The sequence below is a fragment of the Symsagittifera roscoffensis genome, chromosome 6 (assembly GCF_963678635.1).
Source record: "Symsagittifera roscoffensis chromosome 6, txSymRosc1.1, whole genome shotgun sequence".
In the NCBI taxonomy this organism is placed as follows: domain Eukaryota; kingdom Metazoa; phylum Xenacoelomorpha; order Acoela; family Convolutidae; genus Symsagittifera; species Symsagittifera roscoffensis.
Genome location: NC_087067.1, coordinates 17,946,702 through 17,970,872, shown reverse-complemented (window position 1 = coordinate 17,970,872; position 24,171 = coordinate 17,946,702). Strand labels below are relative to the sequence as shown.

The following is a 24,171-nucleotide window of genomic DNA, read 5'->3' as shown; positions in this document are numbered from 1 at the left end:
TTGAAACAAAAAACGAACAGACATAAGTCAAAAGCGGGCACCATTTAGAGAAAAAAACGTTCAAAGTTTAGAACCGTTGTGCCTTAAATTAAGAATTTTTAGGCCTTGTTCACAATTGCTCCACATTGGATACACTTTATATCACGAATTCTGAGAAATCTGGAAAACATCAAATAAGGCTTGTAGTCCAGCCGGTAACCGTCCCGAACTTTCAATAACAGAAATTCCATCTTTGATAGCGTCCGCAAGCTCACGGCGTTCTATAACACTAATGATAGGGTCGTAACTAAAGCCCGCAGCAAACATGACGAGTCCCCACGGTCGTGCGGGGCTGCTAATGATTTCTTCTCCTCCTTCGCCTGTATTATGATCATACCGTGTTTGCCGAATGTTTAGGGTTTCGTTTATGTATACCAGATGATTGATCTTTGTACTTATTAGGGCATAAACAAAGCCGCAAGATCGTGTAGGAATGATTGCTGAAATTGGCCTGATTGATGACAATGGATGCTCAAGAAAATCTCGATTAGAAGCTGTACTCAGGAATTGCTCAGCGTATTCATCCCAGGGAGAAGCGTGTTGGAGAAGGGACAAAATGTCATCAATAGTTTGTTGCTTGTCTCCAATGAAAGTTTTATCCGACAGTCTCCGGACACGACTGAAGATGACGTAGACTTGAGCTCGCTCCCACAAAACAAATTCGCTTTCTGTCAGGCTAACTCTTGTGACTAAGCGCGGTAAGGGGCCACCCATGGTCTTATGAACGGTCGTTGTTATGAAATTTTTAACAGGATTTTGTACTCTTTGCATGACTTGCCCTGGGATCACTGAACAAATCCAGGTGTTTTGCTCAAGGTTCTGCCATACCCAGCCAGATGCCAAGTATTCATCGGGAGTTATGGCATTTGTAGGCGTCTCTAGGACATTTGGTGGCGCTAAATTGATGCGTTGCTGTGTCTTGTTACCAAAAACACACAGTTGGCCCTGTTTAAATTTTTGGGTTTAATTATTCATTGTTATCAGGGGCACTGCGCCTTGGTACAGGTATAGTTGTGACGGTTCTGAGCAGAGTCGATCAAGATCTTTTGAGGCTTTATTTGAAGCAGGAAGCCAGTGGCCACTATTTCCCATTCTAACCTCCTCAGTGCTGGGAATAACCTCTACGTGCGTTCCTCGTTGTTGAAGCTGGGAAATTTTTTTCTGAACTGCTTTTCGTTCCGCACTACGTTTGCCGAGCACTAGAATATTGTTTTCCTCCAGATTGTTTTCAGAAGTTGAAGTGACATTTTGTTAAAATGTGCAATTTAATTTCAAATAATTCAGTGGCTGTCAAAGTATGTTTCGTTATTTTAAAAAGAAATTGTCGATCTGATTCGTTGTCGTATCGGACACATTGTTGAAAGCGGATGACTCTTACATCTGTAAACAGGCTGCATAAAGCTCAAATCGGTTCACCAAATGGTGGCTTGCACTGGTTTAGATCCCCAGTTGCAATAATAATTGTGCCGCCAAAATGAGTGGAAGACTCTTTCAACTGTTGTAATATTCCATCAATTGCAGCCATATATTTGCTGTTAATGAGGCCTATTTCTTGAAAAATCATAAAATCAATTTTCTTCAAAAAAGCTATTTTTTTCGGGACGATTATACAGTTTTTGTATGGATCGTTCTACTATAACGCCAACAGAATGCGCGGAAGACAGCGGCAAGCAAAATTTATCATCAATGTGATTTCCGGCCAATTCTGCTCGAAGGCCTGCAAGAGCAATGGTGAGAATATTCAAACCTCTCGAAGCCGCATAAATGGTAGCGTGTAAAACGACCGTGGTTTTTCCAGATTCGGGGTAACCAACATATAGTCGGTGCTTGCTGAAGACGCATCTAAAGAGATGGGTATAAAACTGAAAAAGTATTTTTTGTTGACTAGGCGCCTCGAACTTGGTTTCCCCAGTCTGGGAGACAACGTCAGATACGCTCGGCCATCTGCGCTAAATTTGCTGCAAAAAAATGATTTTTCAGTTTTTTATGATTTATTTTCACATGTATTACTTTTTTATACCGTTTTTCCCGGATGCTCAAACAAATTGAAAAAATCGTCTGCTCTTCTCCTTAAGTCAGGTACACTTGCAAAGTTTCAGAGCAAACCAACGGTTGGTTTTCGAGATCAGCTTCCCAAATGCTAACTCGGGTGAAAATATACTCTGCAATAAGTCGCGCCTCGGGGCCCCTACCCCGGGCACGTAAAAAAATGGCGCAAAACTGGCGTACAAATGTCAAGAATAGCTGACGGCTGTAGTAGGCTTTTCGAATAAGTCCAGTTCTTTTAAATAGTCCCCCTAGTCTTAGAAGCATCTGATGTCTGACGTTTTTTGAAGTCTTCGTAGTGATATCCAGATCGTTTTACTGTGGTCTATATGGGAACCTTGTTGAACTTCAAAACCTACCTCAATATCTTATAGATCAGCTTGAGAACAAATCACGTTCAGTTTAAAGCAATAGTTTAAGGAACTTTTCGCAAGATACGTGGATGTCTGACTGATGGGACTTGGGGATCACGATGGTAGCCTCGCGATCGTCTTTGGATGAATCTTCTTGTTTTTTAAATAAAACTATCTTTTTATCTTTTTAGGATGTGGTTTTTACATCTTAATCATTTAGTTTATGGTTTTCTTGCTCATTTTTGTTGGTGTCGATTTCTGATTTTCTCTGGAGGTCACTTTGCAACAATTTTCTACGATGAAGCACAACTCGGTGGCATAATTTGGGCTTTCTTTTTCCAAATCTTGTCTCAGTTTTGAGAGTTCTCAGCAGCATTTGAAAGTTACGTTCTGAACCAGTTTCTTGAACCTGGTTAGTTTCAACGAGGATAAAAAGTTTAAGATATTTTATGTTTCCAAACTTGCATTAAAATGAGCCTTAAAATCTTGCTTAAAATCTTGCCTTAAAAAGCTTGGCCGAATTACGATTGTTGGAACCTCGTTTGTTGTCACAATCACAATATTACTGTTCAGATATACCTATTGTACATTTTGACTTGAAACTAATGCAATGTTCAAATATTTTGTAATGTGTATAGTAGATATAGTAATAGTATACAAATAGTAATTATATGATCAAAAACTTGTTAATTCAATTTCTCGTCATAATTTCTTCATGAAATATATATAAAATACTACGTTGTTTCGGCTTGAAAAATTTTTAAGTTGAAACATATTGTGACATATTGATGTTCGTTTCAGATTTAGTTTGTTTTTAACCCAAATCTTTTAACATCTCGATATAGTACACCTAACTTTCTTTCTGATCTGATCTGAACACAAGTGAGCCATGAGCATTGAGAAAATGAAGTTCGAAGCCTTGCCCTCGACTGTTGTTCCCAAAGTGTATGACCTCACTGTGGACTCTGACCTGGTCAGTTTGACCTTTAAAGGCAAAGTGGAAGTGGAGGTGGAAGTGAACCAGGTATGGACCAGTAAAAAGATGATGATTACGCATGCTATTAGTTTTCGGTTTTTGAAATTCATTTTACAAAAATAACTTAATTATAACTTACTTACTTATTTATCTATCTATTATTACACAAATATTGCTGCGATGCAATTGTTGCGACAAAATGTGTTCACTTTGATCCAGCCAATAAGTACAGCCAATGCTAAGGATATTATCACAGACTTTTATATTACAAGTAGCACTTTAGCTTCAAGTTATCATGGTTCTGTAGCGTAGAGGTAGGGAAGCAGACCAGCAGCAAAATAAGAGGTTTCGAACCTGGGCAGGGTCGGATGTTTTTGATGAACTTTTTCGTATACTATTTAAAATGCATCCGCTCTATGAATTGAGGCATGTTAGTTGGTAAATTTCTTTACAAATTGAGTGATACTGCTAATGCGTCATAATTGGCTTGCGTCATAATTGGCTTTCGTCACTTAGCAGTTATGTAGACTCATAATTGGCGTGAGTCACTTGAAATTTTGTAGACTCAAATCTTTACGCATTCAGTTTTTCTCAGTAGCGTTTTCGGTCATATTTTTGCTTGTGTATGCGAAGTGCAACTTCGCCTCTGTATTTATTTGGCGTTTAATGTGACACTTAATTAAGAAGTCCCAATGTTGACATGTTAAAGCTTTTTCAACGTAATATTGTTGTTCTGTTAAAAGGTTGAGACATTGCAAGAGTTGAAAAGTTGACTAAAAGCAGCGTTTCAAAATCTGTGGGAGCGCGAATGCATTAACTCATACATTTTTTCCTATATTCGCAACGTAAAACTATCAATTTTTTTGTTTCACAATTTATTGAATTATTTTAAAATTCTCAACCCTATAGTGGGGTGCTGTCAGGGTACATTCAGGGGTTGCAAAACAGGCGTCCAAAAATGACTGCTCAAATCTTTTTGGTTTTCTCGTTTTTTTATGTTTTTTCATTTCTTTTTTCAAAAAACTTAGACAAAAAAAGTAACCGTCTTTTAATTTCTCAAACCTGTAGTCAGTTGCTGTCAGGGTACAATCAGCGAGTGCAAATCTGGCTTCCAAGAATGAGTGCTCAAAAACTTATGGTTTTCGAGACATGGCGTTTTTTATGATTGTTTCATTTTGTTTTCAAAAAGCTTTTACATAAAAAACTTACGGAACTTGATTTTCTCAACCGTATAGTGGGGTGCTATCAGGATACACTCAAGAGCTGCAAACCTAGCGTCTATGTGTAACATCTCAAATCCTTTTTATTTTCTAGGTATGGCGTTTTCTATAGTATAAAAAACGAATCGAACTGGAGTTTCTCTACCTTATAGTGGGTTACTGTCAGGGTAAATTCAGGTGTTGCAAATCTGGCGTCCAAGTAGGACTGCTCAACTATAGAAAACGCCATACCTAGAAAATCAAAGGGATTTGAGATGTTATACTTGGACGCTAGGTTTGCAGCTCTTGAGTGTATCCGGATAGCACTACACTACAGAGTTAAGAAATTTAAATTCGGTTAGTTTTTTTACATCTAAGTTTTTGAAAAAAAAATGAAAAAATCACAAAGAACGCTATATCTCGAAAATCGAAATGATTTAAGCAGTCATACTTGAACGCCGGATTCATCACTTCTGAATGTACCCCGACAACACTCCGCTATTGGATTGAGAAATTTCAGTTAGGTTAGTTTTTAACATCTAAGATTTGTGAAAAAAATGAAAAAATCATGAAAAAAGCGTTTTTCATGATTTTTTCTTTTTTTTTCAAAAATCATAGATGTTAAAAACTAACCGAACTGAAATTTTTTAACCCTATAGTGGAGTGTTGTCGGGGTACATTCAGAAGTGATGATTCCGGCGTCCAAGTATGACTGCTTAAATAATTTCGGTTTTCGAGATATAGCGATCTTGTGATTTTTTCATTTTTTTTTCAAAAACTTAGATGTAAAAAAACTAACCGAATTTAAATTTCTTAACCCTTGAGTGTGGTGCTATCCGGATACACTCAAGAGCTGCAAACCTAGCGTCCAAGTATAACATCTCAAATCCTTTTGATTTTCTAGGTATGGCGTTTTCTATAGTTTTTTCATTTTTTCAATAAATTTAAGTATAAAAAACGAATCGAACTGGAGTTTCTCTACCTTATAGTGGGTTACTGTCAGGGTAAATTCAGTGGTTGCAAATCTGGCGTCCAAGTAGGACTGCTCAAATTCTTTTCGTTTTAGAGATATGGCGTTGTTCATCATTTTTTCATTTTTTTTTTCAAAAAGCTTAGATGTTAAAAACTAACCGAACTGAAATTTCTTAACCCTATAGTGGGGTGTTGTCGGGGTACATTTATAGGTGATGAATCCGGCGTCCAAGTATGACTGCTTAAATCTTTTCGGTTTTCGAGATATAGCGTTCTTTGTGATTTTTTCTTTTTTTTCTAAGAACTCCCAGTGCATCAGTTTTTTTTATATCTTAATTTTTTGGGGAAAAAATCATATGAAACTCCATACCTAGAAAACCAAAGGGATTTGAGCCATGATAAATGGACGCTAGACTTGCAATTTTTGAGTATATCCGGATAGAACCACACTACAGGGTTAAGAAATTTAAACTCGGTTAGTTTTTTACATTTAATTTTTTAGAAAAAAAAAAAATCACCTAGCCCTGTTGTGTGGTTCTATCCGGATACATTCAAGAATTGAAAATCTAGCGTCCATTTATCATGACTCAAATCCCTTTGGTTTTCTAGGTATAGAGTTTCATATGATTTTTTCCCCAAAAAATTTAAATACAAAAAAAAATGACGAACTGGGAGTTCTCAACCCTATATTGAGGTGCTGTCAAGGTACGTTCAGGGGTTGCGAATTTGATGTCCAAGTATGACTGCTCAAATCATTTCGCTCTTCGAGATATGGCGTTTTTTATGATTTTATCCTTTTTTTAGATTGAAGAACTTAAATATAAAAACAAGCTAACAGAACTAGAAATTCTCAACCCTAAGGCGGGTTCCTGTCAGTTACACATCGGCGTTGGAATTTTACCCTCCAATTTTGAGATGTGGTGAGTTTTATCTGTTTTTTTCCAGAAACTTGAATTAAAAAAAACTAACCGATCTTGAAATATATTTTCTCTCTTATTAATAACTTTTTCAGAAAAACTTGATTTAAAACAACTAATAGGTATTGAAGTTTTTAACCCTATGGTGGGATTTTTAACCCTATAGCGAACAGAATAGGGTTATCCATCTGCCCTCTATTTCTATTTGCTCAAATCACTCCGTTTTTCGAGATATGGCGTTTTTTTATGTAGGTGCGAGTCGTGAGCTAGTTACTTATTATTGTTCTCCATTGGCCTATTGGTGCTGCATTCACAGTAAGCATGGTTTCTTGTTGGTCTATTAGTCTAATAGTCGATATTGGCAGGTTGTATTTTTGAGCAGCTACTTGGCATTTTAAAAGGGAATGAGGGTTTTTTGTTGGGAAATGATTATTTGGGGGCGCCTCGTTGTTCAAGCACTTAAGATTAGTTATGCCGTTGTTAATTGAGTTTTGTTTGTTCGCAGCCGACAAGTGAGGTGGTTTTGAACTCGCTTGACCTGGAAGTGGGCATGGCAGTGTTGTGTCAGGGCGACAAGTGCATGATGGGAGAAGTCAAATATCTCAAAGAGGAAGAAAGGGCAAGTGGAATAAGGTTACCTATTTATAACAGACGGAAAGTAAAATAGCACAGTAAAACACAGCAGTTTTCATGAGGGAAAACGACGTTATCAGGAACTATCTCATACATCACTACGAACAGGACTGACATCGCTATGAGCTTACTTAGAATCTTTTCTTTCAGAACTGTTTAATAAATCTAAACGTTATAATTTTTGGTGTGCTCTGTTTAGATAGTGGTGTCTTTCAAAGAGCGTCTATGTGTTGGTGAGGCCCATCTTACTCTCGAGTTCTCTGGAGTCATCACAGACCTCCTCTGTGGATACTACAGGTGGATAGATGACGTATAATATCTGTTTCTGTCTGCTATGATCGCAATAAGGTAGTGGTGTGAGCAAGGTTTTTTTGGGGGAGAGGTTTAGAAAAAGTACTACTAAAATGTTCCATATCACGTCGGTTTTTGAACCTGAATTGCTTAATGACTTACCCATCTCAATGATAAGCTTTGTTAGATACACAAAAGAGCCGGGGATGACACTCGGTCTTCCTCATAGCCGATCTCAAATGTATTTTGAGAAGCTTTATCGCAGAAAACGATCGCTCGGCCGTCTGGCAAGCTGCAAACAGTTTGCAGCAGGCCATACACCGTTGAAATTAGAGAATTTTGTCATTGACCGAAGGCTTTCCCGAAAAAGAACAATTCAATGGTCGACAAAAACAAGCGCTGCCTGTAGCAGCCTTCTCCTTAAAAAAGTCCAATTGATGCCATGGCTAAGGCTGCTACTGGCAGCGCTAGTTTTTGTCGACCATTTTACTGATCGCTGACTTTGTAAATGAAGTCGCTATAAATTTTTATGGTCAGTGGAGGCTTATCTGAAATAAAAAACGACCGAAGACGGAAACTTGCAAAATCCAAATTAAAATCTTGGCACCTCGAAGTCTTTACTGTGTAGATCTTGCATTTTCTCACATTCTATTCGTCCACACATAGCGACACTAGAGAACCAGTGTTTTTCAACACAAACACGTGTCTTATCGTCATCAGAACACGCAGGGGAACCGTCACATAGGTAACCTGAGAAAACTCGTGGATGCTCAGCAACTCTTTTTAGAGCCGAAATTTTTGTTTGAAGGCAAACCACTTCATGACGGTGGTGTTATCCAGGTCGTAAGGAGGCTTTACTATGTGAGTTAGTGCATTGGTATTGTCGGGAATGAACGGCTGGTCAGTTGCGAGGAGAAAATTATTGTACTCGAAAAGCCTTCCTTTGACTTATACGTTGATTAGCCTCCATGGCGAACCCGGCGTTTTCTGTTGAAAATATCGCGTGGCTGTTCTGGCTTTCAGGGGAGTTGCAGTAAATATGCAAAAGACGTCGCTGTCGCCCAGTATGTCAAAAACAACGAACCTATCGTATGTCTTTTGCAACCCAATTCGCACTTTGTTCGACGAATTAGGTCGCTCCCAGTTTTTTTTGTTTTGATAGGCTCCGTGAATTTTTTTCCGTTCGAATATACGACTAGCAGTCGTGTCATATCTGTGTCACTTCCATTTTGAGCTTTCTCAAAAGTGATCTTGCAGTTTTTGAGTACAGTGTTTCGAGCTTCCGTGAACGTGAACCGAGGCAAAAGAAATCCGGGCATGATTGTCAACCTGGAAAGAATATATTACATAAAGCGAAAGGACAGAAAAAAGAGTCACCCACAAGGACGTCAAATAGAAATGAAGAAACAGCTGGATTGTTGTGAGGGGGTGGGTTTGGGAGGACGTTTCTCTGCAATTGTTGATTCAGAAGCTGGTTGCCAACTCAGTATTTGCAGTAGTGGAGGTACTCGCCTGCTGATTGTCGACTGCTGCTTGCGTTGCAGGTTGACTGTAGCGCAACATTTTCACCTGCTCACGCAGTTTTTGTACATGCAGTTTTTGTTGCTATGCATGTCTTCCGCTAAATCGTTGTCATACTTCGACGGCTTGAACCAGCCTACAATATTGAACCCATCTGTCATTTAGAGCTTTCAGGACTTTATTAATTGATTTCTTTAGTTCAAGTTTCTGTTCCTCGCCGAACACTGTCGAACGGGACATCGGTACAATCGACGAGTATTTGATGCTTAGCTTCTGACAGCGTGTACCTTGAAAATATGAATGGTGACATGTTTAATGATCTGAAAAATAATTGTACAATTTGGAATCATTTCAGTTGTAAAGAACGACAACTCAGTTAAATTCGATGCTGTTCAAAAAACAAGAATAAACCATGAAACAACAGCACAACATTGGATACATTTTAAATCGGAGTCGTGAATCACTGCTTTATTCAAAACACGGAAGTTTTTGACAGAGTTAATTTTGAACTTATGGCATACAATGAATAAGTTGGTATTGAAATAAAACAAATGTGTTTAGTCAGATAACTGTGCCGCATTGTACACATCTCAGGTCTGCAAGTAAGGGCTGGCGCCGGTGGCAATTACTGGTCATCTGTTGCAGATAAGTGCGCCATAAGAGGTGACTCTTGGTTAAATGTGGCTGCATTGAAATGTGGTTCTTCGTTTCATCGCAAAATTCATTCGGCAACAATAACACATTTTCACAAGTTTTGGGGAACTCACACAAACATCAGAATTCCCCAGGGTCGAGAATTGGGAGTAGATTTTATTTTTTCAGTAGCTGTACAGTTGTGCTCGTACAGAGCTTGCTTCAGATCCGGCGCGACGCCAAGGAACAAGTATTCAGGGTTTTCGACCCTGATCAAAAAAATAAGCAATGGCCGCAGAGTGCTCCGGCAGAGTAGCTGCTATAGGTCGGAAGGCAGTAACGTGATGGACGGGAAAATAAAAATAATCCCTTTTTGTGACAGTCGCTAAAAGCGCTTCTATATATTTGTCCTATGCGCTTCTTTGCAGCAAATGCATGATGGCACTTAAAGTTTCTTTGTTACCCACAGATGTGATATCCGAAAAAATTTTTAACCAGACTGAAAATGACGTAAATTTGAGCTCGTTCCCACAAGCAGTATTACGACTCCGTTTTGCTGACTCGTGTAATAATTCGGGGAAGCGTTCCACCCCTAGACTTATGCGCAGTATGGCTATGAATTTTTAGAACAAGTTTTTATCTCACTGTTCTTACAGGTCAAATGACTCAGCCCACGAAGGCAAATTTTGTGCTCTGACTCAGTTCGAGCCTACAGATGCGAGGAGGGCGTTTCCCTGCTGGGACGAGCCAGCTCTCAAGGCACAGTTCGACATCAGCCTAATTGTAGACAAGGAGTTGACTGCTCTGAGCAACATGAATGAATTGTCCTGCACGCCACTGCCAAAGAACGACAAACGGAAGGTGAGAGAGAATTTGCCTTCCCATTTAAGGTGACGACAGCAGAAAAAAGAAAAGAAAAGTGTGACGACTGTGATAATTTACTCGAGGACGCTATTTTTTTGGCAAAGGGTCTTGTATTGTTTTAGGAGAGATCGGAAATTCAATCAAAAACCAACATTTTCATTTTAATCGAAGCAATGACCCGATCGCATTCGGGGCATTCTAGATCCACCTCTGTTTGAGATGCCATTTGGTTGTACTTGACCTGTTAAAATTGCGTTGTCCTAGATTGCTGAGCTGTATGTAGTGCTATATTTTTCCCTCTCAATAGGATGAATTGGAAAGTAATGATAACTACTTCAAGGTAGCCGTTATGTTGGTAATAAATCTGTTTTTTTTTCTTCAATTCAGGTTGTGAAGTTTGCACGCACTCCTGTCATGTCCACTTATCTGGTGGCCTTCAGTGTGGGCATGTATGAATACGTGGAGAGAGTGGACAAGAATGGAACTGTGCATAGGGTGTATGGGAATCATGGGAAGAAAAAAGAGTGCGAGGTTGTTTTTTAAAATAATTTTTAGGAAAGAAAGAACCATGATAATGATAGTCGTCGTGTAATTCAAGAGGTACGAGAGTCGTATAGACGAATGAACTCAATGAATGATTTTTTTTCCGAGTTTGAAATGTTCTCCCGATAAATGGAATTTTTCTATGATAATTTGATGCTTGAATTGTTGCTTATTATAAAAATTTGCAGTAACTTGGGTGTAATTTTAGTGTTCTGCGTTAATTTTGACATGAAAATATCAATTCTTTTTATCATGTTCCCATTTCCAGGCTTCTGCTGATATATCAGTGAAGGCGCTGCAGTTCCTGTCTGACTTCTTCAACATCAAGTACCCTCTGCCTAAGTGCGACCATCTAGCTGCGCAGAGATTTGATGTGAGTATCAAAGCTCCAATTATAAGTTCAAAGTCTGACATCACGTTATGCCATGAAATATTTACATGCATTTTACTAATAAGAGTCACTAACGTAATGAATACTGTTATATAGATCTTGATGATTTTTTTGTTTTTTTTTTCACGCTAAAGTTTGATTTATTTTAAAGTTCACTTCATTTCCTTTGGTATCCCTAATACCAAAGGAAATGAAGTGAAGTCCATGGAACAGCAGAATGTAAAGGTCACAAAAACCGATCGAATTCTAGAAATTGATCGACTTCTCTTTTCGAAAATGGAGTTTCTAATTATCAGATTACCCAATGAAATAAAAATTTTTATTCATTGATCCAGGGTTCTCAAATTGGGTAAAGTCGATTTAAAAGGGTTAAAATGGTCGAAAATAAATTGTTCATGAAATTGGAAGAGTTGTAAGGGAATATATTAAGGGAATATATTTTTTAACTTTTTAGGTTATATGGCAAAAGATACCTTATCTTGAGATCCAAAAAAAGATCCCAGCCGATAAGTTACCAGTTCAAGAAATACCTCGTTCTAAAATCGCCCTCGACATAATTCAACATAGTAAAATAACAAAAAAGAATAAAAGATTTGAAAATAAAGTTGGTTCCTTAATGAAAACAAATACAAAGCGTCGGTTAAAATCAAACAAACGACAAAACTTTTGCTGCACAAGTTTCGGAGATAAATGACCTTGCTAATCACTTGGCCTTCAATTTGAAACTTGAAGTTCAAAACAGTAGACTACAAGTGAACTTGAAGAGGTTTTCAATTAATCAAAACCAACTTTGCCAAAAAGTAGCCCAGACAAATCAACTCGGTACTTGAAGTTTTTTTTGAAATCTCCAGCTTTGAATTCATTTTCATTGTAAATTGAGTGACATTCTATTTGATAAACATTATCTTTTTCAGAAATAGAGGTATTTTTTTGAAAAATTGGATAGCTTTGAAATCATTTTCATTGCAAATTGAAAGCCGTTCTATCCGATAAAAAATATCGTTTCTCATTTTTGATCAATTTTTTGTCGCTAGACGCAATATTCAAAGTGCCAACAGGCCCCTATTCCCAACCTAGCGTCCCGTAAATAAGGTCAAATTCCGTAAATAAGGGCAATATTTGCGTTATTGGCGACCGGGATGGTACGGCTAGTTGGTTTCCTTGTTGTCCTGCACCTATTATGAACTAGCTACGATGATCTGGATGTTTGCTAGATTGAATTACTTTTGTTGAATTAATTGTAAAGCTCCTGAGCGTCCTGCGTTGAGTTTGTGGTTATGCTTGGTGCTGTTTGAAGTTATCATTAATTTTTGCGGAAACTTATGATTTCTATTTGCCGCAGCGCCTGTTGTCTTTTTATCACGCTGTTGTTCTCTTCGTATCGCGCTGCTTTCGAAATTCACGGCCGTCAAGAATAATGTAGTGTTTGGTCTTTGTGTAAAAGTCCACAAGTGGATCATTTCAATTAAACATTCTGTATTCATTATTTTAACTCAAAGAATAGTCAAAATTTTTTATTGCTGTTTTAATTCAATGCCATAGTAACACTGAATTAAACCCATGCTGACAATTTGTTAATCCAAAAGTTGAGTCCGGATCTGATTTGGTTTTCTTAGATTTGCGTTGATCATTAGAAGCGCGAACCTAATTGAGGTACCATTACTCTAAATTTACTTGTGATTACATTTTGATCATGTTTTTGTTCATACCTGATGGGATCTTTTTAGTTAGCATGGGATCTTATGGTATATGGGGACTTTAAGTACATTAGATTTTCTGGTCCGATCTCTTTTGGGATCATGGGAGCTTTTGGTATGGTATCTTTTGTCTGGACACTTTTTTTTGTTTCCTTGCGTTCTTTACTTTTTTCCAACTGTCAGTTGTTCATGTTTGCGTTCAATTCAAGTTGGCAAAATGCATTCTCTAATGATGAAAGTTTAAATGGCGCAAAAAAACACTGTCGAGACTGCGAGTTTTAATTTTGAGATTTCTCAGAGGAATAAAAACTTTTCCTAATAATTAAGTTTTCTCAATTTCGGTTAATTTTATGAAAAGAAGAGGTTTAAAGCCACAGTTTTTTTGTTTGAAATTCGAAAGTTGATTTTTTTAACAACTAAGTCGCTCATTGACTTTTGTTTTGTTTTTTTTTTACACGCAAAAGAAGATACCAAAAATAACCATCGAAATGGGTCGAGTGATATATCATTTTAGCGTCCTTTCAGTCGTGATTGGAACATTAAAAATGAATAAAAAGTTCAATCATTTTTATTTAAACAGATATAATAGCCTTATTTTTATAATTCAAGATAAGCTTTAAAATTAGTTTCTCAAAAGCAAGTGATTTTTTTTCGGTCTCATTGCGTTCATTGACTCTTCAATGTTGTTTAATTTGTAAATGGCTCGAGAAATTTTTCCGTGATCGATTTGAAACAGTTTTTTTTTATCTTGCATGATGTCGAGCGTAGAAGATCGAAAGACGGAACAACGTTCACCTCTTAGGAGATTGTTTTTCGAGCTTTTTACAAAATGAACATAAAAAACTGGTGGTGTCCCTCAAGAATTAATATTGACCAATTAGAAAACAAGCAGATACAAGAATCTTCTATATTACTGCGAAATCAAGTTGGGAATTGGAAAAAACCTACTACTAATTGTACAGCAAAACTTTGGTGTACTGCTCTAATTTATTTTCTGTTATTGACATCGTTTTTGTGCAAAAGACTGTTTGCCAATAGGAACGTCTAATAATTCGGATTGGTTGATGGACATGTTTCCGCTACAGTTTCAAGCAATAAATTTAAATATTGACGGTTGAATGCGTGTTTTTTGTGAATGTTTCCAGCACGGTGCTATGGAGAACTGGGGTCTGGTGACGTACCGGGCGAGTGCCCTGTTTATAGACCCGGAGGGGGCATCCGACTACCACATGCAGAGGGTGCACGAGATAGTGAGTCACGAACTGGCCCATCAGTGGTTCGGAAACCTCGTCACCATGCAGTGGTGGACTGACCTATGGCTCAACGAAGGTAATTTATCATCGATCAAATAAATGGCACATTTTGCTAAGTTTCCAGCGGAAGAAAGAGTTTTGTGCAGGGCAGTCGACTTGGATGCTCGAGGCCTGTAGTTCGTTTCCCGTAGAGGCTATTTATTTTCGACAACTCAAAAATTAATTATGACCATTGAAACTTCGTATTCGGGTGTGTTTTAGTTTTTTCTTTTTTGTTTTCAACGCAAAATCAGCTATCACAATTAATCATCGAAGAAATTTGAGTGGTAAATCATGTTTCAGTCGTAATTCGAACATTAAAAAGTGTCCAAAAATTGATTATTAGTTTAAGTTTTTTGAGCCTAAAATGATTTTTTTTAAAAATTCCATATAATGATCGTTACTCCGTCGTGTCTTTTGCTCCAAATTAAACTAAAAATCAAAAATTGTGAACCAGTCTTTCTCTTTCGAATCACGACTCAAAGGGCTTTAATATGATATACCATTCCATTCTCTCCGATAATTATTTGTGGTCGCTGATTTTGCGTGGTTACGCTCGTTAAAAGGAAATTAACAACTTTGAAAAATATTTTTGGGCTCACAAAACTTGTTTTACTCTCGAGAAAACTAGTTTTGGATGTTTCTTGCAGCGCTTGTTTGACAATAAAGATGTTCAAACAAAATTAAAACTATTGTAACAAAAAATAAGAAAAAATTTAATGGAATTTTTTTGTTTGGTATTCATTTTTTGAAATCAAATTTTGTCGATCATCCCAATTAACTAATTCTCTACGAGATCGTAATTCTCCATTCTTACCACGTACTAAAAACGACGCTAATTTGAAGTTAATGAAAAAAGTTTTTTCTATTTTTTTTACGAATATGGTGGGAATACTCTGTGCTACTTGCACATCAACCGGCTATCCTCATTAATGCTTAACTTTGTTTCTCTTTGTTACCTTTTGAGAACTAATCATGTCAAATTTATTTTGATTCGTTGTAGCTGCTCCGTGAACAAATAAAGAAGACAATTGCTTAGGATTTCAACAAATTGTTCAAATTTTTTGGTTGTGCGTTGGTCGCCTGATGCCTGTCATGTGACTCGCACTTCCAGAGCGTTAGAGCCTAATCCTCGTTTCAACTGGAATAAGCACGGGCTCTTTTTTCCAGATTTGGTGTGACATGTCGCTCAGGTTGCCACAGTATCGTTGAGACAAAAGGACACCCTTGTGAATTTCGAATGAGGTGGTTCTCCGTGTCCGCAACACAGCTGTGATTCGCAAGGGTGTGTTGTGAACACGGCAAACCACCTCATTCGAGATTTTGGTGTCTTCATCGAAACTAAATCCCATGAATAAGGCTGCACAGCTTGTTTGCTTCGGCAAAATGCAGAAGAGAAAAGATACTTGGAGGAACGCACAATTTCGCTTCGCTAGCTATTGGCATCCGCGCCATTCAGTATGATTCACTTTTTCAGCTCTCGCGCTTACTATCATGACTGTGATATATTTTTATCACTGTATGATACATCTATATGTAGATGAGTCAGAGCAGGACCGCAGCGAAAACTTGTGACCAACTGCATCCACTCAGTGACTACTGAAGGGAACAGATTTTTGCGTGAGGTGAAAGTGAAAATTGCAGCAGACCAAAGAGGGTAATTATCCCGTCGAAAAAAGCTCACCATAATATTCTCAAGTCGATGATAAAGAAACTCTCCCCGGATTGCGTGGGCTTAGTTATTCGATTCACGCTGAAATTGCTATCGATTGCTAGTCTGCTGTTCTGACTTTAAAAATAGCTCGCTTGCGTTTCTTCGTCTTTTGCTATGAGGCTTAATGATTTTCCGCAGTGCTCTAAGGTATAGCGTACATACTTGAGTTGATTCCGTTGATGTATGGATCTAGCATCGACCAACGTCCTTCACTGGCAGCGACTATTCGAAAATTGTCGAAGAATACATCATCTTTGCTAGCTTAAAGATGTGCTCCTTCAAATTTGATGTGAATTTTTGAGAGTAACAGTAGTTGTAGAGTCAGTTTTTCGCCCACAGACGCGGTTGCACGTTCCTCAACTCCAGTCGAAACGATGTATGCCGCTGATATCACTGTCTTGGTTTATTATACTTATCGATTTATGCTTATGGGTGTAAAAAGTGCGTCTTGTCATCTTGATAGGACAAAGTCATTGTCAATCAGGTTGGTAAGATGCATTTTTAACCCAAGCCTCTCGGTTACTCGCGCAGAGCAAGAATAGTTGTACGTTATGAGTTACGCTTGAGTTTCACGTGACAGGCAGCTGAGGTAATTTTAGGCGGTTCGCACAACGTTTTCTTCAGTGTTCTTGCTGGCTGCTTTATATTTTTCTATCTTTTCGAATGTGGAATCATTTTGTAATAACAAACTATTACTCATGTTGTTCCGGCCATTAAAAATGGGGAGGAACTTGTATTCGGGTGTGTTTTAGTTTTTTTTTATTTATGTTTAACACTCAATATCAGGCACCACAAATAATTAAAACAAACCACACAACAAACCACACATTAAAAAAAGAGAAAACTGTTTGATTGAAACTTTTTAGATAAGTTCAATTTTGTTCATTGACAATTTTCCATGAGTCTGTTGGCTATGTTTTTTTGCGTGGTCGAAAGTCAAACAAAAAGTATTAGATGAACCTGAAAAAAGACGGCTGTTTAGGATTCGCCTCGTTCATGCAGCACCTGGTGACTGACCTGATCAGGCCGGACTTCGAGATGTGGACTCAGTTCGTCAACGGTGCACTCACCTCCGCCATCACCCTCGACAGTCTCAGGAGTTCACACCCTGTAGAGGTCGTCGTAGGACACCCAAGCGAGGCAAGTATTTTACCGAGACAATCCGCATTATGTAATTGAAGTCGCCAATTGAAAAACATTGTACGGTACTTGAAATATTTTACGGTGTAATATCGTAAAATATGGTAAATTGGATATATCGTTTTTTTGTCGACGTTTGTAAAAACTTTTTAGTGCTAAGGAATCAATTCACAGCGGCGTTCACGGAAAAGACAAAATTCAAAAAGACAAAAAGATGTGGCTCATATTGTGATAGAAGAGTGTTTCATGAGTAATCATTTTGATTCAGGTGAACGAGATCTTCGACGCGATTAGCTACCAGAAGGGCTGTTCTCTCAACCGCATGGTTTATTTCTTTCTGGGCAAAGAGAAGTTCACTCAGGGACTGACCAACTATCTCAACCATTTCGCATACAAGAACGCATGCACGAATGATCTGTGGCGCTTCCTAGGGTCAGTGCTTTTAGTTTCAAAATCATTTTTGGTGGCTGACAGAAAGTCTTTTTGACAAACTGTGGTTTCGAGTTTATGTTCAACTTAATTTTCATCTTAATTGATGTTGAGCCATTGTGTATACTACACCTAATCTTTGGGCTTCTGTAACATTTAAGTTTCTGGTAATTATTCCAGAGAGGCAGCAGGTTTGGATCTGCAATCTATGATGACCTCATGGACTAGACAGACTGGCTTTCCAATGGTATCAGTGGAGGAGATGAAACAACTAACGTCCACCAAGCGGCAGTTCAAGCTTACTCAGAGACGCCACTTGGACAACGGAAGCGAAGACGAATTAAACACTCTGTGGAGTATCCCTATATCAGTCATATCGAGCAGTAGTCCGAAAGCACCTCTAGTTCATATTGTAATGAAGGAAAAGTCTGAAACTATCGAAGTAGAGGGAGTCGAGGAATCGGATTGGGTCCATTTGAACCCTGATTTTATAGGAATGTATCTTGTAAAGTACCCGAAAGAGAATATAGAACTCCTGAAAGAAGCGGTGAAACAATCAACTAACGGTTTAGTTTTATCGGCTGAGAGTCGATCGTGCATTCTGTTCGAGATGTTGCGCCTGGCTATTTCGGGACAATCTTCTATTGTAGAACTACTGGATATGATTACAGTATACAAAGGGGATAATCACTATTTGGTTTGGAACATAATAGTGACTGTGTTTGCTGCTCTGGGAGCTGTGTTTCATGGATCAGGATGTGATGATGAGAAAGTGAAGAAGTATAAATTGAGCGTCTTGGAGCAAATTGCGACTCAATTTGGCTTTGAGGAGGGAAAAGAGTATGTATGAAGTTTCTGTTCTTTCCAAACATTTGTAATGCAAACTAGTACTGCCCGTGCTGGTATCAAAGTTTTAAAACAAGAATTAAAATTGGAATAAACAACAGAAAAACAAACACTACGACATAGTTCCATCCCGCCTCGTGATGTGGTCGGAAAAATAAAATTTCATTATTTGACTGGAAACCGCTGAAACCTCTGATATTTTTCACTGAAAACCGCTGATAACTTTCAGCATTCGCAAATATTTTTATCCGCCGATTTGGTTGAATTACAGAATTTTGTGATGGTTTTTGCTTTAGGAACTCTCACTTGGTCGCCATGTTGCGCACTTTGGTGTTAAAAGAATTGGGAGCAAATGGACATCCAAAAACAGTCGCACAGTGTCGAACTCTGTTCGAAAAACAAATCAAAGACAGTGTACCAATTTCAGTCAAACTGAGAGAAACTGTTCTGAGAACAGTGGCTCGAAACACGACAAGTGTGGAGGACATTGACGCCATGAAAAAGCTGTACAAGGAGTCATCAAATGCGGAGGAGCAGCGGAGTGTAGCGATGGCTTTGGGAAGTGTGCAGACGGAGGAGTTGGCCAAGAAGTCACTGGAGTTCATGTTGTCGTCTGAAGTTCCTAGTGGTGGCGATCAAGTGTATATGTTCATGAGTTTCGCCTCCAGCTACCAATTGGGAGACTTCCTGCTTAAATACTGCGAGGTAATATTTTCAAACATTTTGGTTATCTGTGCCAAATATAGAGAGAATATAAAACTGAATAACGTTATTAGAGTAGATTTAAACTGAAGATATTTTTTAAGTGAAAATCACTAAGTGATAGGAAAACTCAGAAAATTGCATATAATCAGGGGCGGATCTAGGATTATCTCGAGGGAGCGGATTTTCAAGAAGTTTCGAAAATTGTGTCGACCTTTTTTTAGGTTGACTAAATTGATTTGCTGAGCTGTCCGAAATCACTCTAAAGACCCCAATTCGACAAAATTTTCTACGACGCTGGCAAATTTTGAAAAAAAAAACAGACCAAAAAAAACGTTTTTAGTGACCCCCTAAAAATTAGTATATTTTGGCGCCAAGAATCATCAAGAATAGCCGGTTACTGTAAAACTTTTTTTCTAGAACTTATGAATAATCAAAAATCATAATAAATTTGAAAGTGTTTGCGCCTTTCTGGGAATAATAAAAAACTCCCAGAAACTAACTTTACTCGAGTAAAACTAGATTTTTGCGGCTTCATATAAGCATAAATAAGCTTTTTTAAGCCTGCTGCTCGCTCACCTTACTCGCTCGAAATTAGACCAGATATCTGAAATTTCAAACGGGCTTTTCTCGACACTGAGAAATTTTTAAATGTAGTTCGAACCACGACTGAAAGAAGCTTTGTTATGATATATCACGCGACACTTTCCGATGGTTGTTTGTGGTACCTGATTTTTCTTGAAAAACAAAAGAAAAACACATGAAATTTTCAATTGTTGGAACAAAAACTAAATATGTTTTCAGTTGCTGCAGTAAATATCAGTATAGAAAAAAGAAGCCGTTAGTAGTTGATCATCAGAAATCGAATTATTTGAAATCTAAAGGAACGAAAGTGCGAAGTTAGGTGTAACATATTCATTTGGCGCGGAATAATTGGTCGCGTCGCGGAATAATTGGTCGCACGCGACATGTGGTTTCAAGCTGCGAAAATCGCTTACCATTTTGACGTACCTTTCTTAATGTACATTTTAGGGGCGAAATGTGCCAGTATTTTTTGAGGGGCGAAATGTGTGAGTACAGTTTCATGTGGATTCGATAGAGAATGTATGCTTAAAAAAATCCTGACTGAAAATTATAACGTTTTAGGATAACTTTGAGAAAGTGAGTGAGGCGTGTGGAGGCGTGAAGTCAGCTTCGCTTGCCAATGTGCTCAAAGCATGCACCAAACCCTTCTACAGTCTGGAACAGCTGGCTCCTGCAGACCGCATCATGGAGAAGCACCACGTGGACACTTTCAAGAGGGGTTTGGACCAGAACAAGGAGACAGTGTCAATCAGGGCTGCACAGATAGCGAGAGAGGGTCATGCTTTGAAGACCTTTATTGACCAGTTTTGATTGAGCTCCACGTTCAGCGCACTTCTTTTAACTTGAGAACTCAACAAATTACGTTCGAAAAATTACCATTAATTTTATGACCCTTGTAAAAAAGTGTGTAAAACGCCATTAGTGATTGGTTTGTCGAGTATCCGTAATATTTGTTAAATAAGGCTTGTCAAATAAGGCTCACTAATAGATTGTGCAGCTAAGTGTACGAGTGTACGCAGTAGAAGGTTTAATAAATAATGCAGTGAATATTGATAAACAAAGCGCTTAAACCTTGATAATTATGAATTCAAATCATTTTTCAGAATCAAGCTTTCCTTGAAAAGGAATTGCTCATTTCAATTGATGCTGTTATCATTGTTCATATCAATGTAAACAAAGATTTGCTTCTTAATTTTCATCGAAGAATTCATTATTGCAACAATGATTTTGATTAGGGGTATTCAGTTGGCTTTGGATAATTTTTTTGCAATTCAATGTGCTGCAAGTAAGCTCTTTGAATTCGAGATAAATTCGTTGCTTGTGAGCTCAAGTCGTATGTGCAACTTCTATAGCATGTAAGATACTGAATGTTTTTTTTTTTAATTCAAAAACTTTAGGTTAACATGTCTAAAAAAGGCACCATAAAAGTTTTTGTTATATTCCTTGTTATATTTAAACATCATTTTTAACAGTCGAATCGGGCTAACACTAGACAAAAAATGATGCCATGTTCATTCTATCAAGTAACTTTGAATCAGAACAGGTAGTTTGTTGAGCTCAAAATGAATTGAAGTTTCGATGCACTGCTAAAAAAATGTCAGAACAAAACACAATCCAACTTTTTCAAATGTGTCATCAGAATTTGGCTAATTTTTACTGTCTAGTGCAAAAAGAATGGCTTCAATAGCCTAACTGTTAGTGAAATGAGAGGTGATTCATGAAACACTTTTGAAAACCCCCCTGTTAATATAGATTTTACTCACCCTGTCAATATAGAATTTTCCAGTGATTATTAACAATCAATAGGCAAAAACTAAAACTCTGAGGCTTGAAAAAGTGAAATACATTTTAAAAATCCGGTTTCTATCAAACAAAAATTTCATGGAATCGGGTTTATGTTTCTGTTTTTTAAGACGCTTTGAAATTTTTTTTTTTACTTAAAAAAATTTCCTTTTCCTCAAAAACTACTCTCCAGATTTCCAGAAAAGTGGTACCAATGGGAATTATGGCCACTCACGTGTGTGCCTGCATAATCCCTTAGTCTCTCATTACCTTACTCCACTTTCTACAGCCTTCGACAAAGTGTGAGCTGATTTTTTGACCTAATTTTTTGGACTTTTGATATCTTCTGAAAACCTACTCTCTCAAAGCTGATATTTTGAATTCAATGAACAGAACGGGTTATGGAAAGCTCCCCTGAGTAATCAGCTACGCCCAATTTTTTAACACAAAAAGTTGTGACCCTCAAAAACGTCAAATTCTCACTTTTTGACCATGTTTTGAAAGTTTTTGACTTTTCTCGAAAACTATCCTCCCGAATCTGAGATTTTGGTTTCAATTGGTAGAGCGGGCTGTGGAAAGTTCCCCTGCATAAACATCTTTATCGAATTTTTTAAAACAAAAACCTTTTAGATTTGTTGTCCGTTTTTTATTAAACTACTTGACTCATCTCGAAAACAACAACTCAAACTAATATCAAGGGTTTAACCAAGGCACAGCTTGTGCGAAGCCTTTTGGCATCAAGAGCTACGTCCTTAAAATTTTTCAAACAAATTATTTCTAGAAAAATTCCTAAATCACAGTAATTCACAGTTGTTCTGATGCGGGATGAAATAGGTAATTTCTAAGTTTTTAAAACTTAGTTTTTGCTCTCTCAAAATATGAGACGAATTTTTAAGTTTTAAAAACTTTGAAAGTACCTATTTCATCCCGCATCAGAACAGTGAAATTATAAATAATCAAACAGGTGGGTAAACAAGTCGACTTGGAACTAAAATTAACGTTATCAAGGTCATATTTTTCAAGTTCTGTCTCATCAATTTGGTCCTTTAATCCATGAGAGAAATTTTTTATTCGCTTTTTGGAGTCCAAATCACAGCTTTAAAGGCTTTGAATGACACTAGACATATTTACTTTCTTTCTTTGCTTTCTGTGATTAATAAAAACCTAAATGATAAAATTACATTTCACGATAATGGTTGCGCATCATTCCGTGACCTGGCTAGAAAACAAAAACGCAAACCGGATGGGCATGACTTTTCCTCCTTTCCTCAAAGTCAACAATTGCATGAAAATTTAGTTGTGCCTCTAGTTTTATAGATTTAAGATTATAGGTCAGACTCCAGTCAGCCTTGGTACTGTAGTGGTGCATGGCTGAACATGTTGTAATTTAGTACCACACTTGAACCCCTTCCAGATATTTTGGGGCAACTAAATTGGCTGAAAAAAATAAGTCAGAAGACGTAGTTCCTTCCCAGCCGAAGGTCGGAGCAATAAAAATTCACAAAAATTTTTACCTATGGAATTCATTTTTCTTTGGAGTCTACTGCAACATTTTTTGAGAGCAAGGATTATTCAATTACAATAGAAGCAGACATTATATAATAATTACTAGTATTATAATTGAATTAATAATCTAATATACAATACATCAAAAATAGTTCATAAAAAAATAGGTTCATAATACTATAAACACAGGGTCGAAGCTCAGCTTCGCACCACTTGCGATACAAAAATTATAGAATAAATGCACAATGACGCTAGAAAATCAGCAAAAAATTTCTTCGAACTATGTTCTAATTGAAGATTGAAGTGGAAAAAAAGAAATACTTCTCCTAGAACCTAGTGTTGTTAAACTAGAGGTCCTAGTGTCGTTAAATTTGGGCATTCTAAAAATTGATGCCATAATTTATTGATAGCTAAAAAACTGCAGAACAGTTTTAGGAAAAAATGGTAAATAAGCCGACAGAATTCGAGCCGACATCGAACAAGCTGAAACTCAGCCACAGGATCCACGATAATTATATAAGCGTAATCGCAAGGGTAGTTGTAAGCAGACAGAATCACACAATCGTAAATAGTTCTTGAAATCCACTTTCTTTACAATTATCGTTACAGTTCACGATTATCCATTAGTACGCTTGCGATTATGAGTATACAGCTATCGTACATTCTATGTGTGTGTTACAAAGTCGAAAGTTTGGAAAAAAACAAGACAGAATTTTTTTTCTGTATTTTTGCGTTCTTTGACTCTTTTCCAAATTCTGTTTTTCAGTTGGCAATAGGTGTGGCAGGGGCACGTATGTTGGTAATCAAGTAAGTGCAAATCCAATCACTACCTATGCCTATTTTAAAAGCCGACTTAGTTCGTTGCCCTACTTAACCGCTACTGGTAAGTATGTCAACGAGCTAGATCAGAATAATCAAAGGTCATTTTAAGCATTGAGAACTTTATGATATTAAGATAAAACTCATTTCGATTCACCGCTCGCAATGTTCATTTTACCTGGGTCGAAAGCAAATTCATTTACGTTTTTTGAGACATTTGAAAGTTCGTAATTGGAGACTATTGTCGTATTTTGCCTTCCTTTTAGCACATGAGTCTTTGT

The 24,171-nt window shown here is 37.5% G+C and overlaps 1 protein-coding gene across 1 annotated transcript; it reads left to right on the top strand.

The window, feature by feature from the left end:
- The first annotated feature begins 3,217 nt into the window (after positions 1-3,217).
- On the top strand, positions 3,218-21,005 carry LOC134847743 (puromycin-sensitive aminopeptidase-like). Its single transcript, XM_063864941.1, has 12 exons — positions 3,218-3,462; positions 7,008-7,121; positions 7,335-7,432; positions 10,237-10,441; positions 10,832-10,975; positions 11,256-11,360; positions 14,221-14,404; positions 17,064-17,221; positions 17,490-17,653; positions 17,831-18,490; positions 18,793-19,201; positions 20,345-21,005. The coding sequence occupies exons 1-12, from the start codon at positions 3,328-3,330 to the stop codon at positions 20,591-20,593; spliced, it is 2,625 nt and encodes an 874-aa protein (XP_063721011.1). The 5' UTR covers positions 3,218-3,327; the 3' UTR covers positions 20,594-21,005.
- Positions 21,006-24,171: the final 3,166 nt, after the last annotated feature.